The sequence below is a fragment of the Abrus precatorius genome, unplaced genomic scaffold (assembly GCF_003935025.1).
Source record: "Abrus precatorius isolate BTA unplaced genomic scaffold, Abrus_2018 Scaffold8, whole genome shotgun sequence".
Taxonomy (NCBI): Eukaryota; Viridiplantae; Streptophyta; class Magnoliopsida; order Fabales; family Fabaceae; genus Abrus; species Abrus precatorius.
Window position 1 is genome coordinate 24,570,320 of NW_020874428.1, and position 20,728 is coordinate 24,591,047.

At 25.9% G+C, this 20,728-nt stretch overlaps 1 protein-coding gene across 1 annotated transcript; it reads right to left on the bottom strand.

Annotated features, from left to right (window-relative positions):
* Window positions 1–10,153: 10,153 nt before the first annotated feature.
* LOC113874509 lies at window positions 10,154–16,234 on the bottom strand. The gene is made up of 14 exons (XM_027512731.1): window positions 16,176–16,234; window positions 14,469–14,604; window positions 14,138–14,389; window positions 13,326–13,500; window positions 13,089–13,150; window positions 12,836–12,999; window positions 12,618–12,715; window positions 12,107–12,165; window positions 11,871–12,005; window positions 11,332–11,558; window positions 11,095–11,245; window positions 10,822–10,894; window positions 10,656–10,706; window positions 10,154–10,374 (listed from the first exon to the last, which is right to left on the bottom strand). Exons 1-14 carry the CDS (start codon window positions 16,232–16,234, stop codon window positions 10,154–10,156), a joined length of 1,863 nt encoding a protein of 620 aa, XP_027368532.1.
* Between the last annotated feature and the right edge of the window lie 4,494 nt (window positions 16,235–20,728).

The window sequence follows — 20,728 nt, forward strand, 5'->3', positions numbered from 1 at the left end:
AAATAATAGTAGAAAAACTTCCTCACCAAAATATAGTTATGAGTGACAATTTTTTCTCCTTAATTTAAAATAAAAAATTGTTAACTTAAACGTACAAAAATAGTAAATTTTTATTAAAAATATATATTTATTACAATAAAATTATAAAAGAGTGACAATATTTTATTAATAAAAAATTACTACTATTTATTACTTAACATTTTTGTTTTAAATATACCAGCATTCTTAACATAATGTTAATCAATGACCTTAAAGAGCACTATAAAAGAATTTTTTTAAAAAAATAAATTGTTTTTGTGAAAGATGACATTATACACATTTACTGTAATTTTTAATACATTTTCATTATATTTTTTTTAACTTAACCAAAGTTTTAATCGGTTAACAAAACCTTTTAGAATACTCTTTAGGTTAAATTTTCTATTTTTGTTATCTAAACCATACTATCGTCTGGAAAGGACAAATTGTCAGATAAGACGTCAACACTATATTTGGTTAAATAAAAAAAAAGTTAATTGGTTAAAAAAACGAAATTCTATTATTTGGAAATCAAGATTCTTTTTTTTTTCTCTTATTTTTTGTTTAAAAAATAAAAAAATTATTATCCTTGTTTTCTTTTGTCTTATTTAAACAAAATTTAAAGTTGATGACTCTGCAGTTGCCATAAAAACTTAACAACTTAAAAAACCATTTATAGTGGCATTTTGACTTTTAGATTTTGCTGACAGTTGGTGGTCAATTTTAACAAATGTGTTTGGTTAAACCCAAATATTCGTTAGCAGTAGTACCACTTTGTATAATTGCCAATTGCAACTCACCAAAATTTAAAATAAAAGTAAATACGTTAAAGAATAATACAAACGAAGACTTCCAATTTTCCGTCAATGAGAGGAGATTTTGACCGTTCGATTCAAGTTACGGTGGATACGTGTAAACGGTGAATTTTCCTAGTGGACGACAAGGGCAGAAATGTCATTCAAGTAGCGCCAGAAAACTTCTCGGAAAAATGACACATTCGAGCATCGGTGTTGTGAAAAATCGTCGCCGTTAAAGTGAACCATAGTGGAAGTTTGGATACACGGCACGTGGAAATGATTCAGCCATTGATTAAAAAGTCATTGGTGGGCCCATCCTTTCTTGTTGTCGGCAATTTATTTTAATTAAAATCAATGAAGTCAAGCATGCGTTTTTGCATCATCAATGCACGTATGATGTAATAATAATAATCTATCTTTTTCAATAAGTATTTTTAACACTTATACAAAATTAAAAGTTTTATGATAGAATCCTAGTCATAATTTGTTTAGAGTGTCTTTTAATTGAAAATTATACAAAATATTGAGTTTTAATGATTTTTCATTATTAAATTCATTTTTATGGAAAACAGTATGAGCGATAAATTTCAGTAATCAGTAACAATAAGTTGAATGCGTAATGAAAAAAATCCATTTGAAGTTAGAAAAAAAAACTATCGTGGCTAGGGATTTTTGTATACTTGTATGACTCAACTATATTTTATAATCACTGTTTTTAAATGAAATTTATTTTTTAAAATGACGCAAATTACATAGAGTTGTGAATTTCGCTCACAAATGTATGCAATTTTTAAATATATTTTTTGTCTCACAAAAAAGTGTTAATTAATACAATTTTATATGTTTTTTTTATTAACTTTATAAAAAGTACTCTATTAATTAACACATGCTTTGACGTAATTATATTTTATTGTTTATATAAGATAGCTAACACAGTCATAGCACAATTAAATTTGTTTACTTCGTACAAAAAAAAGTGGTAAGTCTGTCTATGAAATCCGTTTACACGCCAAGCCAAGCCAAGCCAACTATTGACTTACCATAAAATTGTGTCAGTAGTCATGACCGATCACATGATTCGTCGCTCAAAACTCTGACTCTTGGATAAATAATCTGTGACCTAAAGTAATATTTCATGTAGAACGATAAATTTTAAAAATATTTTTTAGGCATTTTTTATAATTATTTTAATAAATACTTATATTTAATATTATCATCAATTGTTGAATTAAATCTTAATTTTAAATTAAAAAAATCTAAAATACTTGAAAACTTACCTCTAAAAGTGTTCTCATATACAATCCATGATAACATATCACGATTATTACTGTTTGATACGGAATTTGCGGTTCAAGGTCGGGAGTTTCTCGTAAAATCTCGAGTTGTAGATACCTGACAAAAGTGTACGAGTTTTGGTCAGCCAATCAAATTTGCAAAAATTAATTTTAATTAAAATTAACCTAATCAATATTTAAAATCCTTTTTTTATCTTAAAATTGATTTATCAAGTAACGTTTAGTTTAGTTTTTACATATTCAATTATCTTTAAATCAATCATTGGTTTAAATATTATATATAAAAAAGTTTTTTGTACTGCGAGAATTAAGTAAATTTACCAACAGTTGATTTTTAGTAAACAGATTGTCTTTAGCAAAAGATAAATTATAATTTAAATAAAAACGAAATTATTTTTTAAAGCGTTTTAATATAAAAAAGTGAAGTGAATTTTAAATTAGTGTGATATGAAAGTACATATCTTTTATTTTTACTTAAATCTACTTTAAAACTAAGTAAATTTAATTTGAGAATATATATTCTTTAAAAAACATGTATATAATAGAGAAATATTTAAAGAAAAAAATGAAAAACATGTAATAAGATAAATAATAAAACGATTATATAATTTTATTGTGAAAAGTATAAATTGTCATCTAATTTCAACTGAAAATATCTAACATCGTCCTTCCCGGTAGAGTCACGTTCTACATCCACAAATCTATTTTAGAGTTCTACACCACAGAATAAATGGTATTTATAGGCAATCGTTGTCGCTTCAATTTAAGAATTTTTTTCATTTGTGTTTCTTTGAGTCAATCAATAATTTTTTTATTTAAATATTACCATTTAAACATTTTAAAATAAACCACATTCTAATATTATACCCTTTTAACTAATCAATAAAACACAATAACATATATGACTTATAAATTAGATTATTAATTCAACCCCTAAATGAGGATGAATACATTTTTATTCATGGATTTTATAGATAATTTTATTTCTAAAACAATTAAAAAATATCTATACTAAATTACGTGTTAAGTCAATATGTTAAAAGACTAGCCTCATAATTATTTATTAAAAATCATTACAAACTCTTTTTTTTTTTACGAAGTTTATAATTTTATAATATAAATATATTGTAAAATTTATTATTATTTTACCGTACGTAATTGATAAAAATATTATTATTAAATTTGAAAGACAAGTTGTTAATGATCTAAAACTAATATTTTTAATAACTTATTTATTTATATATTGAAAATAAAACTGAAAATTAAGTTTTATTTAGAAAAAGAAAAGACGAAAATGGGACGATGACGTTGATTGTAGTATTAGACGGTTGAAAGAAATCTGACGTTAATGATTAAAAGTGGGATCCGAGAGAAAAAGTGAGCGTTGGATGCAGAGTGAGTCAGACACGAAGCCCGAAGGCATTGCATCTCTCGTTCTCATCACAGACAACGTAAGATTTGGTGGTCCTGAGATGCGTCGGAACAATTGGGGAGACGAATAGTGATGAGACACGTGTCGTATCAGCCCACTCCTGGAAATCAAAAGTTGCATCAGGTGGTCTCGAGCAACAGTGAAAAATGAATGCAAGTATTGGGCCAAGTCAACATATTTGATGACCCTAGGAGGCTATGGCCTATATAGACTAGCTTGTTCCATGTGCCACTAATTCAACCCTCTGTTTGGGGTGGTCAGTTGTCACGATTAACCCTCTATACCCTTTCCAATTCATTCCCCATCTAACTTGTTTCCAAAGCAAAGAATATTTCCTCCATCAAGTTTTTTCTATTTTTCTCAAATTAAATCAAACCACATGACTCATTTGTATGATTGCTTTTTCTTGATTCTGGTTTTTTTAATTTGATTTGTGACTTGAATACATCAACATTGTTCCATATAATGTTTTAGCAAGTAGCTTTTGTTTACCATGGTAGATCAATCACACGTGTGAAAAATGAGAGTTTGTGCTATTTTAATGGGGTGGAATGGTTAGTGCCACGGAATAGTCATCGTGATGGCAGGAGAATCCAAAAACTCAGAAGATTAGGAAGAAAAGTCAGTTGGGTGCATGCTCCTATAGCTTTTCTTGTTTTTTCCAAAAGGTGCCAGTAACACTTTAGAATTAATCTTTAAAAAATATATTAAAATATTATCTATAATATTTTTAAATGTTTAACGAGCTAAATAATAGAACTCTAACCTATCACCATGTTATTATTTTTTAATATTTTATTATATAAAATATAATATTTATAAAAAAAAGTTTTTTTTATCTATTCAACATTATAATCACTTAATCCAGGTGACGGTACAAATTAAATTTTTATATTTTAAAAATATCAAAAATAAATTTTAACAGTTTTTTTATAAACTTATTTAAAAGAATGTTACTTTTATAAAAACAAAAAATATAATTAAACCAATAATGTTTTATCATACAACTTTTCTGTTATTACAGTTTTTTTAACACGTATAAAATGCTACATATAATTCAATCCAATTGAATATATTACTACTGTTAAATTTTTTTAATAATTATATATATATATATATATATATATATATTATCATGTGTAATATTGTAAAAATTAAAAAATATTATTATATTAATGAATGTTTGTTTACGGGACCATCAATGATTCATTTATAATTGGACCACTAAAGATTCTATTTTTCATGTACTCTAGACTCCAGAGCCTTTTCATGTATAAAAATTGGATTTGACACTATCTCCCTACACACTTTTCTGACTTCTCGAATTGCATGCAACCTTGAAAACTTTAAGGTGTGTTTGTTTTAATTGAAATAATAAAATATCAGTCTTTTATTATTTAAATAAATGGAAATATAAAAATAATGACAATCAATATTTAGATTCAACATAAAAAAAATATGCCTCCCTCCAAGACTTAAAATGGATGGGGACTTTTTTTCCTTTATTTTAATAAGTTAAATTTTACCATTTATTTTTCTTATTCTTTTCTAAGCATCTAAAAAAACAAAAATGTTTTTTTCTATTAATCCAACAATACAATTTGTTTATTCTTTTTTTCATTCACAATCCTTTTTTATCTTTATATTTTAACTCCTCATAAAAAATTAATTATATTTCTTGACTGATGTAGCCAAATTCATCAGAACACTGACAAAGTCCACCATCTGGACATTGTAGCAAGCAAGCCAAACTTTCAACCTATTTTAAGGGAAGTGTAGTTTACATTCATTCTAAAAGCTAATGCCACACAGAGACTCTCTTTTTGGGAAAGAGTAGTTAGAAAGATGAAAAATATTCATAATAAACCCTTCAACGTACTTTTTAAAATATATTCATTATTATTAATCAATTTATAAAAAAAAATTATGAAATCATGTGTATCTTTATTATTTAATGTAATTTATTCATAATATAATACTTTTTAATAAAGTACAATTAATAAAAAAAAATAGCTCCACATTTTGTAACACGCTATGCTTAGGAACATTATTAATTTATATATAAACCAAACATTTCTTCCTCTGATAAGGTTTGCATCTCGCATTTTTAAAAGGAAGTCTTTGGTTTCTACCAAAGAAAAAGGTCTTTGGCAGAAGCACGTGCAAAAATTGAAATACTATACAGGAATATTCGTTTATTCTGTTCACTTGTATTTTTAATACATTGAAAATTACTTATTTTCTTATATGTCGAGGGTTCTAAAATATATTAAATGAGATTATAAACTTACAAGTGATAATAACAAAATTTTAAGATTTACGAAGTATTGTTTAATATAAAAAAAACTTGTATCACATCTATTGTTTTCTTAAATTAAATTAAATGCCTCTGTTTTTAGGGGAAAAAAAAGTATACTAAATTTATAATTTAAAAATACTCCTTTTTTAAAAAGGTAAGTGTGATATTTAAAGTAAATAATAACAATGATTATTAAAAAAATATAAATAAATATTTCAGAAAAAATATCTTCCCATATAAAAAAAAAACTTTCATATTATATTGATAGTTAATTTTGAATATGATATTATTAATTTTAAAATTTAAGATAAAACAAATTGTTCAAACATTCTTATTATAAATTTTAAAACCATGACATACAAATAAAAAAAAACTCAGGTTTTAAATTATTTTATTTTAAAATAATTCAAACTCATTAACAAACAAAGTATGTATAAATTTCTTTTGCATGAAAATAAATTAAACCGTAACTTGTCATGCTAAATTGCTAACCTGTTAATGAAAGAGATTTTTATACAATAAAAGAGAATTTTGTACAACTAACATATCTATTAAATTAATAGGGATTGGGTTATGCGGTACATAATTTTTTTGTAGGTTATCTCTTGTAAAAGGTATTTATTGTTTAAATAAAAAATAAATAAAACTTACATATCTATTAAAACAAAGACATGTAATTTACTTTTTTTTAATTATCTATGTAATATTTTGTTTTTAAAACAAATTTAAATAAGTAATTCGTTACTTACAAGATAATTAGTTAACAAACTAAAAATATATTAGTTTAATATACCTCAACAGGCAAAAGAAATATCATACCATTAATACCTAATAATTTAAATAGGGAATTTAGTTTTTTTTAATAAAAAAATATAAGTTTCGTAATAAGAAAAGGCTGAAAGAATTTATCTTTTTAAAAATATACATGTAATTTAAATGTTTAATTATTAACTTTTATAACTTCAATCCCTTGTTAATTAATTGTCCTAAAATAGAAGCAGATGGTGAGAGCCATATACGACAAACATGATGAACAAGATAGTTAGTTTTCTTTGTGGACCAACAGAGAAGAAGAGTTAGTTCTTTTTATTTATTTGTTTTAAAGAAGTGGTTCGCAATAGGTCCATGAACCTGTTGATGCAAATTATTGAAACATTAAGGTCAAGAAAATTAGCAGCGTTTTCAAGAAGGAAGTTATATGTCACATTCATAAGTATATATATTATTTTTGGCACTAATTTATATGATAATAATAACTTTTTATTGTTTTAAAAAGGTGCTAATATATAAAATATTCTAAAATGTTTCAGCTGTAAAAAAAAAAATTGACATAAAATTACCTATTGGTGTCTTTTTTGCCAAGCCTTGCTTGACACGGCTCTCTTGCTCTTTGTTTACTTTTATGAATAACAAATTTATTAGCTGCAGGAAGATGATGTAAAAGCAAAAGGTAGTTTTCGAAGTTATTACTTAGAAGTTTACACTATCTACCGACCCAAATCAAAGGGGGAGCACTTAATCAATTGTGGGTCGCTGACATGCATAGTAAATGCTCATGCTGCCTTGCATTTGTATTTGGTTTTCCACATAAACACCTTTCTTACCACCACTATCCTATAAGCAGTTCTCCCTTTCTTGTGTTTTTTAGCAACAAAATACGTGAATGTAGTAGTTAGAAACATATGCTTGAAAAAACCCAAGCCGAATACACGCAATCCTCATAATTTTCGAGATTGGAATCCAGAAAGAAGCTATGTAAAGAAACTTAATTCACTCCCATTAGACAACATGTTAATGAGGTCAAACACGGAATAAAATTGGGAGTCTGCACTCAAGAATTTTGAAGCTATCAAGGAAAGGTAGATAAAATCAAATAGTCAATGAAAAGTATATATTCCATGCTCGAGGAAATTCCCTAGTCCATCCACTCGACTCTCTTGGCTTTGCTCACTTTAGAAAACAAAAACATCAACGTTGCAATACAAGACTCGACATACAATATTATTATAATTAATGTTTAACTTAATTAATAATCAAACCTAATTACTATATGCTTTAGAAAATATAATTTTTTATTTCTCATACAAGACCCATCAATTTAACCCACATGGAAAGATCAGCTTGTGTTCCGTATACTAGAAAGGAGGAAACAAGCAATGCCAAGAAGATTACACTTGGAACAATCGTCACTCAAAATTGACCCCATTCTCCTTTTGTGCATTAACATTTCATTGCCAACATGCTTACCATGACAAAAGGGTAGCTTGTATGGAAGAAACTTTGAATGACAAACCTATAACCATACCAGCTTGGATAAGACTAGCTGCATGATGAGTCAAAATCATTGACTTTGATGGCCACAACAGTTACTACAGTGGGGTCATGGAATTTATATAGTCCCCGGCGGCGTCCCTGATGGTCAAACTTTGGCCTACAGCACCAACAACATATATACTGAAAGTTGACATCCAAAGGCTAAGCAAAACCAACAACTTGGGCACGCCCAATCTTTCTGGAAGAGAAAAACATTCAATGTTCTTGGAAAAGTGGTAGCACTCATTTATGAACCATCTCAACGGAATTATGGCCAACCCTTAACAATGTGTATTGAAATAGGTTTGTCCAATACAAACGTGGCCTTAAGAAATTTGATCTTATTTGGCAATTTTTTTGTGATTCAATTCAAGATTTAAACGCAAGTTTGCTTAGAAGTAAGAATTGGTTGCTCCTACACTCATTCTCTTCCAACAACATTAATTTGATAGTAGTCTTTTTTTTTTATTAAACATTTAATAAAAATACTATTTTTTATTAAGAAATAAAATATTTATTACACTCTTCTTTTTTAATGTAATAAATAATTCTTAATAAAATGTTACTATTTTTAATTACTTTAAATCAGCTAATAAAAGTTGAAGTTAATTTTTTTATTAACATCTCTTTAGAGAAAACAAAATTAAACACATCAATTTATTTTAAATTCACTTTTAATCAAAATTAATTTTACAGATTTATTTTACAAGTGCTAGCTCAGTCAAAAACTATAATTTGTTGTAATCATATTTTGCTAACTTATTTATGTCAAGAGAAAAATTTAGAAGTAAAATTTAATGTTCAAATTTGATATTTAATGATTAAAGTTATTAAGATCAATTTAACCTAAAAAATTATATCAGAATTTGTTGACACTAAATGTTAAACTTGAACATTTACACAATTTAATAATGTTTTATAAAATGTGAGATTGATAAATTTAACTTTTAAATCATCTTATACTAACTTTATAATTATGTACATCAAATTTTATATAATTTAATTTCTTATAAGTATATTATTCAAAATTTAATATTTATTTATATTTTAAAAATACATTATTCATTAAAATAAAGTAAATTATATAATGTGTATTCATTTTATTTTTGTATGAAATTTTATAACGCTTATCTATTTAATAAAAACTTTCAAATTAATGTTACATTGATTAATTTTATATTTTATAAAATATTATTAATTAATTTAAGTATTCAAGTTTAACACTCTCTCTGTATAAATAATATTGAATTATAAAATAAATAAAAATACACATATAATTAGTTTTTCTCGAAAAAATAGGCATCAAAACTTACAACCGTGGTTGTATTAAATGTCTAACTACGTCTGAGGTCTCAAACGTGATGTCATCGTCTAATCTTAATGTTTGATTTGAAATGTATCTATGCCACTTTCTCTTCATAAGCTGAACATACAAAATAATCTAAGAAAGACAACAGCGTATGTTTGTTACAGATATAAATTATATTTAATATAATTTTAAATGCATATAAAGTGTTTTTATATAGAAGTCCTTTTCTTATATGGTAAAAGCGAAAGAAAAGAGAAAGGTTCACAAAATGAGATTAAAAAAAAGAGAGAGAAGGCACGGAATGGGTATGAATAAATGGACAAACTTAGCTTTTTGTTTTGTCAACATGGACAAACTTGTTTAGACTAGGGTCCAAGGATCTTGAAAATGAGCCCATGAATAGGGTCCAGATTGGCTACTCTCAATAGTCTATGGGCTTACGTAAACCCATACATTGCACTAACAAAAAAAGGTACGAAACTCTAACATTAAGGAGCTGAATTTGCCCGTAAGAAGAAAAACACTCAGCACAAGGTTACGTGGCTACGTGCAATATACGAATCATCGTAGTGTAAAATTATTATACTAATAATGTATTAAAATTAAGTTTTTTAATTTACTTAAAAACACCATTTATAAAAACACTATTACCTAATGTTACATAAATAAACATTAGAAAAAGATTGTAGATCAAATTAAAGTGCAATTGAGGACAAATAATGCAGAACCATGCCTCGGCACTTGTGCAGATAACGACTGATTTGTTTGTATGGTTTTTCCACTCCACATTTCGGTTCCCGAGCAACCTTTCAAAGTTCTTTTACCTGGCAGCACATTACCCAAGTCTACTATGTTTGAAGATATTGCCGTGTTCTCATCATTTAGATTGAAATAAGCAACATAGATCTCCCCTGAATGCAAGCAAATCAACAACTACATTTAGAGGATAAAGTGCTTTAAGAAATCATTTACCATGTCAATTATTTTAGTGCATCTCAATTTGATACTAGAAAATAATATTAAATTAGAAAATTCGACTACATGAAGTTAAAATGCGTTTGAAAATATGTTAAAAAATTATAAATATAAATATAACATAAAATTATAATTAATTGTGTTAAAGCAAATGTAAATTTCTATATTTTTTAACATGAAATTAAACATGCTTTGAACTGGAGGACTAGTGTCGTACCTTTTCTTCCGGATGCAATCCACGATCGAATCCCATTAGGAAAAGCTTCAACTGTATGATTGGTCAAGTTGCATTATTAGAGTAAAACAAAAATCAATGAGATATATAGCTTGAAGATACCATTAATCATTCATCATAGAGATAAGTATTTCTTACTAATGTTTACCTTGGGCAAATTCCACTGCTGCACATGTGCCGGAATTACCATTAACCAGCGTCTTAGATTTTAACTCCCATATCTGAAAAGATTGGATAAATCTCAACTTTTGATACACATACATTGGCATATACTGTACATGCATTATAATTGTACAACCTAAAAAATTGTAGTTTTATTAAGAGATTAATATATACTATATTTTCGTGTAGAAATTTCGAAACTTCAAAAAATGAAACAAAGTACTTTTTGTAAAGTTACAGACAAAGCTTATCTGTATACCTGACTTGCTTTGAATCTGCATGGAGAAAATGAACTCTCTTTTTTTACCCCTTTATTAGTAAGCGTTCTTTTCGGGTAAGCATCCAAGCAAAATTCATTATTGTTGATATCCGCTAAATGTAATTTCCCTCTATACATACTTTTTTCATTTCTGCATCAGCAGCAATATAATAATTTAGTACAAATAACTAGAACAAATTAAGACAAATAGATTGAAGAAAGGTAAAGCGTGATTACGATGATGCCCTTGTAAGTTCTCTCTTGTGCAAGCAGAAGGGTTCCTCTTGATCCTTTTGTGTATCCTTCTTATAACAGATTCTTTCAAGACCTTGGTTATATTTTTCACTATACCACCCACTTGCTTTTGGATCAGTGCATCCAGTGACTAGGAAACGAGTAAACGGTACTTTTGTGAAATTTTGCCCTTCAATCTCAGCACCGTTTGATATTGCGATATAAGGAAACTATTAAAAAGAAAAATAATAATATCAATCTAAATTTTAATAAACATATGATTACAACAATATTAATAATGCAGTTTTATCCCATTAGGTGAGGTCAATACTCACAATTTTATTTAACTTGATAAAAAGTTTAATTTTAAAAAATATTGTTGTGACAATGTAAATGTTTCAACAAATTTTACGTTACCTACCAAAAGTTTAACACAACTATTTTCTTTACTTTAAGTTTAAGACCAACTATGGATCCATAGGCGAGGTTTAAATAAACATATGATTAACAAAATAAAATATCAGAAGAGAAGTTTCACATGCCTCAAAATTATTTGAGCTAAAAGCGTTGATCTCCAACAAGGCAGGATTTGTGATAAGATCATAGGTCCATGCATCAATCTTCCGTAGATCCCCTCCATACATAATAGGAGACTTTGCCATACACCACAAAGTCATCTGTGAAATAAGAATATGTTCACTTAGATTCTATTAATTTACATGCATGTCGTCTCTTTAATAATATAATCTAGTTGTGTTGTGCGCTTGTGCATATATACCTGAGTTCTTTGCTCATCTTGATTAAGATTAGAAAACCTGTGTGGTCCTTCATTGACAGCTATTGAGAAAAAGAGGGAATTAAAAAACTTATAAGGTAGTTTTATCATCTATTTTCTTAAACATCTCTAATTCAAACAGTTCATTACATTTATGTGTGACTGTGACATGGGATGAAACTGAAAACCAAATTTCATTTTTCTAATGATTCAGAAAAGCAGAAAACCTTTTTCCTTTTTTTGGTGAGAAAAATAGGGGAAATGGAGGCTGCTCCATTCCAAGGCTAGGGCAATATAAATCAAACATAAATCTGAACATTAGAAGCAACAAAGTGTTTTGAACCTTACAAACAGAACCGATCCCATTGGTACGTACTTGGTAGTAAAATACAATATTTTCATCGAAAACTACTATGCCTTGGGATATTTACTGTTTGGAATGCCTTAACTAGTTGATCTCAATAAATTAAAGAAAAGTAGTAATTCATAATTCAAGGGCATTTAGCCTTATAACCTGCGTCAGTTAGCCATCCAAATGGTAGCATGTCCAAATCAGGCCAGCATTTTCCCTTTAAACCTTCTACTCCGATCAAGTTAGAATCAGCAAAGTCTCTAAAAGATAAATTAAGTGAATCAAATATATAGACAATGGTAGAGTAGTAGAGCAGAGATGGAATAACAATCCACATATTTAGAACTCAATGCAAACATCATAATAATTTAATTAATCACCTTGATACATTAAAATGAGCCAAAACTGCTGACCATTCATCCCAATCATCTCCTGTTACACGGTACATGTTAACTAGTGAACTCACTGCCTCAGCCATTTGTGGCGTTGCACTGACCCCAGGAGATAGAGAGAATACAATGGAGTGATTAAAGTCATTGAGAATCTGTGTAGATGGCATCTCAATTAACAAAAATTTCCATGTCTTGGCTTTAAAATTAAGAGGACAAAAAGGGTTAAGAAATTGCATATTACCTTTGATACAGATATTATTTCATTCAAATCCAAGTCATCACCAAACACACAGTCAAGTTTTACTGCAAGAAATTTAAGCAAAAAATCCATATAAATCAAAATTGCAAGGAAAATACGTGTATAACTGTTTTTTGAGAAACATCATGATTGATGTCTTATGTGTAATCTAGGACATGATATGTATTGCATATTTTGTCATAGAGATAGAATATATTTTTATTTTAGTAGTTTAAGTACCAAAATCAATTCCCCATGAAGCATATAGCTCATAAATCGATCTTAAAAAGGCTTTTCCAGCTCCTGTTGTTGCATTTATACCCATGAAACCATCAGTCATCCATTTACAAGCCCTTGATTGGATGCCTATATCTTTTGCGTGCCACACTCGACCAGATTCCATGTATGCTTGTCCCTAGCAAGATGCAAGAGAGAAAAATAAGTTCAATAAAATTTGATGGGTACCTACTACATCAATATCGCATAAGTAATGCAAGGAAAATTTAGACTTTATTTCCTCAGAAATATATGCATTTCATTGCTTCTTATTTATATATAATAAACTTTTATTCTATAATAGTCTTCAATCTTTAATGTGATGATGTCTCTTATTACATTTTCTTTCTTTTGGTGATATATAATTTTATCATTATTTGACCCTTATATTTTTAAATGTTTTAAATTATTAATTACTTTTTAATTCTCTTTTTATGTTAAGATTTATTTTTTGTATTAGTTTTAATTGCTTTAATATTTTTCTATTATATTAAAATTTAATTTTCTTTGTCAAATTTTAACTAACATTTTGAAATTAATCTTTTAAATATATCTTGAAAATTTCCTCCTTTTTAAAAAAAAAAAATCCAAACTATTTATAGTTTTTTTTTTACTTCAATTAGAAAACACCCTTGCAATGTACAACAAACATGCTTGTTATGTTAATTTTGTGTTTATAGAGGATCAAATTTAAATTCAGCTACCTTATAATTAAATGCCAATTTTGAATATGACAAGATTTTACTAAACTCTGTTGTAGGAGTAAGGAGCAGTACCGTTGTTGTATCTAGTATTGGTGTGTTGTTATTGAATGCTTGTGTACTGATTCCAGCCATAAGATGAATCCCAAACTTTAAACCCATGCTATGCACTTTATTAGCTACTTCAATGAACCCTTTCCCTCCTCTTGAAGAAGGCCACCTTTCAGGATCAGGGAGCATCCTCCCCCATTCATCAATCATATCAAAACCAAAAGAATTATTTGTACCCTTGAGACTCCTATACCAGAGGTAATCCACAACAGCATACTGCATGGTTTGAAAGGAAATATTTTATATCCATACATTTACTACATATTCAAAAGTAGTTGTGCCTGCAGTACAATACCTCATATCCATGAACAAGTAACCGCTGAGAAATTATATTTGCATTCTCTAAGTATTCTTCTTCAGAAATTATCCAGCTGAAGCTATCATAGGAGTTCCAACCTCTTGGAGGGGTGAGAGCATTTTCAGATGACACCCTATATAACATCAACAATCATCAAGTCAAAAATTAATCATTTGCTTGCATATATACTTGTAAATTTTTAAAAAGGATTTTCCGAAGTCAACCTCTGTGCTTCAACAAAGGCTAAGATTTAGCGTTGTCGTAGGTCAATATTTTATGTATTTGTCTGATTTCAAACGTGATTAATGAGCTATGATGTGCCTATACTTGAAAAATCATCACTATTCATATCCAATACCGATATGCGTTTGACGCACTTACATACCGCACTTACCTGTAGGTTTTGACTTTTGCGAAAAGGTATTTTAAGGCGACTCAAAAACATTATTAATAAAAAATAATTTAATCAATTTCTTTTTTATTTTATTTATATATTTTAAGTAAACATTTTAATTTTATTTTTTAATTTAACAAAAGACAAATTGAGTTAGGAACAATTATTTATGATAATTGTATTATTTAACTATTAGTGTGATATTTGTAATATTTTATAGATTTTTATAGAATATGTTTTTATTTTTTAGAATTTTTTTATTTGTAAATTTTTTATTTGATTAAGATTTGTTCTATATTATCATAAAATATTTATTATGACATTAATAAATATAGGTATATTTTACTTAATATATGTTATTGAACCCGTATCCTAATATTTTAGATTTTACCATATTTAGACATTGTATGGTATTGTACCTTCTACTCGTACCCGTATCTGTGCATGATAATTAATGAGTAATGACTAAACAACAGAATAGGATGGTAGTGTACAAAGTGAGGTCGAAAATAGTTTTTAAGTCTGTGTATAAATATCTTCAATTTCATCCCATCATTTGTTGTTATTATACCATGTGAGATGGCACTCATTTCATCATTGGTACACCGTATTGTGTTATAGCCATAATAAATTGTGTTACAACAACAATACACGACGAAGATTAAATTGAAAATATTTTATGTAACATAATTATGATATAAATTCAAAACTTCTTTTATATAATGATGAAATTGAAGATAGAAGTTTTAATTGTAATAAAAAGATACTGCCAAACAGACAATAAATGAAGAAAAAAAGAAGCTAACGAGAGAAATATTTGCTTAGTTTGAGAAAATGTTTTTTTTATCATTTTTTGTACAAATTTAAATTTTTTAAAATAAAAAAGAAAATATCTTGATAATTATTAATAAAAATATTTTCTCAGATAGAAGCCCAACTTTCCTTTCCTATCTTTAGGTAAGATAAAATAATTATAACGTGTTTGAATTCAATGTTTATTTTAAAATTATTAATTATAAATTTTGAGTTTCATTTATGTTTACGTAATTTTTAACATGTTTTTAAATACATAGTTAAGAAGAGCGCGTAAAAGAATAACTAGTATAAAAAAAAAATCAGTTAAATAAAGCTTATTCTTTTCGATAAATCTTTGCTGAAGGCTACAACCAACCCATCTTTAGAAGACAGAGGAAAACTACAAATGATTTATGCACTTTTTGGTTTACTGTGTCTTCAAGAAAACATGTAACTAAAACTCAATCAAATGAATGATATCGAAACCAAGGCAAGACAAGATGATGCTGACATACCTTTGAATTACATAAAAGCAGAGAAGGAAATAAAAAGAGATTACAGAGAGGCATTTCATGGTTGCAGCTAGCTCTCTTCCAATCATCAAATATGATCCATCACAAGGGAATCAGGTAATTTATAAACAGAAGAACATTGCCTTAGCTTTCATGCAAGCCAGTGAAACACGTGTTTGCACTAGCCACACGTGTATTTCTTTAATTTGAGTCACAATGCATCATAATATCATATCTATCATAATCCAGTGCAAGTTTTTATATGGAGAGATCATAATTTTTTTATATGATTTAAATTTATTTACTTTTGTTATGAATATGATATGATAAAGAGGGTGAGCAGTGAACTTCGTGGTTTAATCTATTTTGGATAGAAAAAAGTTGGCAGGGTCTTTCCTTATCCACACTCCTTAAGGTAATATGGAAATTTAATGCGGCAATATTGAGTTACATTATGGGCAGTATCACCCTGGCCAAAGAAATTAATGAGGGTGTTGTCATGAGTATTTTAATTAATAGCATTAATTATAAAAACAAAAATGAAAAGTTTTCCCAAAAAAAAAAGGTCAACTACGTTAGAAATCACAAGATAAGGTTTATTAGTTATATTTTCTTCTAAAAACATTTCACTTTTGCCATTAAATAATGTTTCAAGTTTCGGCAAAATTATATGAATATTGCCTTTTTGCCTTTGCTTCGTTAGGATTACGCTCCACTGAAAAATACTTCATACTTTCTTTTTTATTTGTTTCTTAAAGTATTTTACACAATTTAAGAAAATGAATTAATATAATAGTTTTTATAATTAATTCTAATTTTAATTTTTCTCTAATTAATTAACTTTTTTGATTTATTATACTCGCTATAATCCTTTTTATAAGATACGTTTTAGAGTTTCTACGAAGCATTTAATTTTTTTTTTCATTTGTTTTTAATAAATAAAGTTTGAGATAATCTAAAGAGTAAATATGTTGATAGTGATCGAGGTTTGGTTGATGATATTAAATGAGAGTAAAATGACTCTCATTATCATGTTACACAAAAGTAGCATGTTGTACTAAAGTAGTAAAGTGCTGAGATGTGATTGCATTAACTGGTATGAGTATTTGTTGGTTATAAAATTGTCTCATTGCACATTATTGAGTTGGTTGAAGTTGGTGAAGTATAGACAAATAGGACAATTCTACGTCAATTAATGAATGAAATAAACAATTTAATTCGATAATTTCTATGATCAACCACAAAATTATGTGATTCATTGATGAATTATAACTAAATATTATTAAATTAAAATTAAGATAAATAAATAATCTAGATGCTTGAACGTAAAATGATAATAATTATCAGTTACATCAGGTTAATCTAGAGTAATTTAATCACAACGCATAATCCTCAACAGTAAAATAAATCATAATCCGTCAATAATTAAAAGAAAAACTTATTATTAAATATTATGAACCTAATTATATAATCAGTATAATATTTTTTACCTATATATATATATATATATATATATATATATATATATGTAAATGCATATAATAAATGCATAGCTAAGAATAATAATAACACTTTAATGTCTCACATTACTTTTGCTCTCTACTTTGTTATAAAAATAAGTATTGAAAAATTAAATATTACAGAAATATTTTATAATTTAAAATAGTTTTTATATTATTTCAGTTATATATTATTTTATAAAACATAAATTAATTGGATAAATTTAATATTAAGTAAATATCATACTGATTATGCGAGAAATTTAACTTTCTTTAACAAAAATTTGTTATACTATTCAGGATATATATATATATAGGTTAATAATATTACTTTACTATAATATATTTTAAAAAAATAGAGAGATAAAATTTGTAGAAAAAATAAATTGTCTATTCAATCAATACAAAACTTACGTGACAATCAAATTTTCTTTTGCATACTTTTAATACACCATAATATATATATATAATTTGAATCTTTATTTTAAGAATATTTTAATATATTAATGTTAATTATATTAATTCCTATAAAAATATTTATCTATGAATATTTCTTTAATTCTTCTAATAATAACAAAATATTAATTATATTTGTTGATTGTAAAAACAAATAGTATTTATACAACCAAATTTAGAAAAAATTAATATAATGTGATTTCTAAAAAATTATTCTATTATTTTAAATTCATCTTTCTATAACAATTCTGATTCTTTATTTTAAGAATAAAAATCTATTTTGCATAATTTAATGGCAGGCATTTACTTTATTTTATTTTAGAAATAACAAATAAGATTAAATTTTTATGTACATTTAATATTAGATATTTATATTAATTTCTCAAAAATAAAAATACTTTTTTTTCTAAAATCGTACGTGGTGCAACCAATAGATGTGATTTTTTTTTTAAAATTATCTTATTTTTAAGAAATTAATACATATTTATTATTCGCATGAATTAACTAATAGGATTGTATTATCTTAATCAGTTAAGTTCAAATGTAGATATATAAATATGATAAATATTTAAAAAGAGTGTACATAAAATTCATATTGATTAATTATTATATAATTATTACTGTAGTATATTAAAACTATGTTAAAAGAAACTTAATTACTTATACAATTAATATAATATTTACTAAATACTAATTTTATTCATCTAATATTTACTGTATTAAATAATATATAACAAAATAATATAATTAAAAAATTTGTTTTCTAATTTTAAATATTTTAATTTAATAAAGGGTTATAAAATGAAATTATTATTTTTAGTTTCAACTACTTTGATTCAAAGTAGATAAAATCACCGTAAACAATAAATTTTTTTTGAAAAAAATTAATATGAAATATTAAAGTGTTAAATTTAAATAAACTAGTGTTTTCTAAAAATATTTATAAATTTTATATAATTTTAATATTTATATTTAATGAAAGTACATGATTTTAATGTTTATAAAATTTTTATTCACTTTTAATTTTAAGAAAGACTTTTGTTTATATTTTTTTATTTAATAAATCAAAGTTTTCACTGTTGATAACACAAACAAATTTTTATTATATTTAAAAATATTAATAATATAAATAAAAATTGTCAAATATTACCAAATAGTAATATATATATATATATATATATATTATTAATAAAGTTACTTTTATATATAAATTATAAATAGAGTCAATAGAGTTTATTTAACTTGATTAGTTTGAATTTATTTGATAAAATATCAAATTTAAGGTTTAAATTTTTTAGTCTAAATTCATATAATCGCAGAATGTAAAAAGAATTACTAGAAAATGCGCCATTTTTGTTAGTATCACGAATCAAGGACGATGGTATGCCCTTTGGATTAGGCTTATTAATGACTCAAACAAACCACCCCAAAATATCATATCATCCTACCCACTCCGAAATGATAGAAAGATATTTATTTTAAGGCGAGTATGACATTTCCTTGTCACCCTTTATGTATTAATTTTGAAAAGGTAGATTACACAGACGGAATGGAATTTAGTTGCAGGGGTTAACGTATAAAGTCATAAATCACAATTTTTACTTTTATTAAGAAAATGTTTTCATGTAATATTAATAAAGTCTTATATTATTTTTTTCTCACAAAAAATGCTTATACAAAATAAATTACTTTAATTTCACTTTAAAAATACTTAAATTATACTTTCATTCTAAAAATTATGTCCCATTTAAAAAAAAAAAACCAAATGGGGTACAATATCTATTTTTAGAAATAAACAAAGATAAATATGTTTTACTGTATATAAACAATGTTTTTAATGACGGTGAAGAATTATGAATAAGCTTATAATATTTTCTCTTTCTTTGTATTATTATTGGAAGCTAATTTTAAATATCTTAGAAATAGTGCCCTCTATTTTATAAATTTGAAAAAATAAAAATAAAGTCTAAGATTGACATATAATTTAAAAAATATATATATCATTTTGTGAATGTTATCAAGAATTACCAGAACATAATTTTTTAAATAATTTTTTTATATCAAAATAAATTATAATATAACTCGTATTTATATTATTTAGTTGTTTTTATAGTCTCTTAATTTTATTTTATGTGTCATTCTCGTTTTTATGACTTTTTAATTATTTAAATTAAATATCTCATAATAAAATTTATCTAAAAATAACATAAACATATAAATAATTTTAAAAAATAAAACTATTTTATTATATTTATCTTCTTTTTCACTAAATACACATCTAAATTTTTTTCTACTTTTTAAATGTTTGTCTAGAGAAACATAATATAAGATGAGATAGTTTAGATTATAAACAAGTGGCTATTGAGGCTGATCGCAAGAAAGCCACTGATTTATAAGTCTTATCAATAAATAACCATGACTATTGTCTTTGCTTAATTATAGGAAAACTAAAGTTCAATCATATTTTAAAGAATGAAAAATATGCTCTTGCTAAACATAGTTTAAGTAGGATAGAGAGTTTGCATATTTTTTGAGAGTTTTTTCTTTTTATCCTAGATGCTTTACATAATGATATTAACGTAAGTTCTTTTGATAAAAATT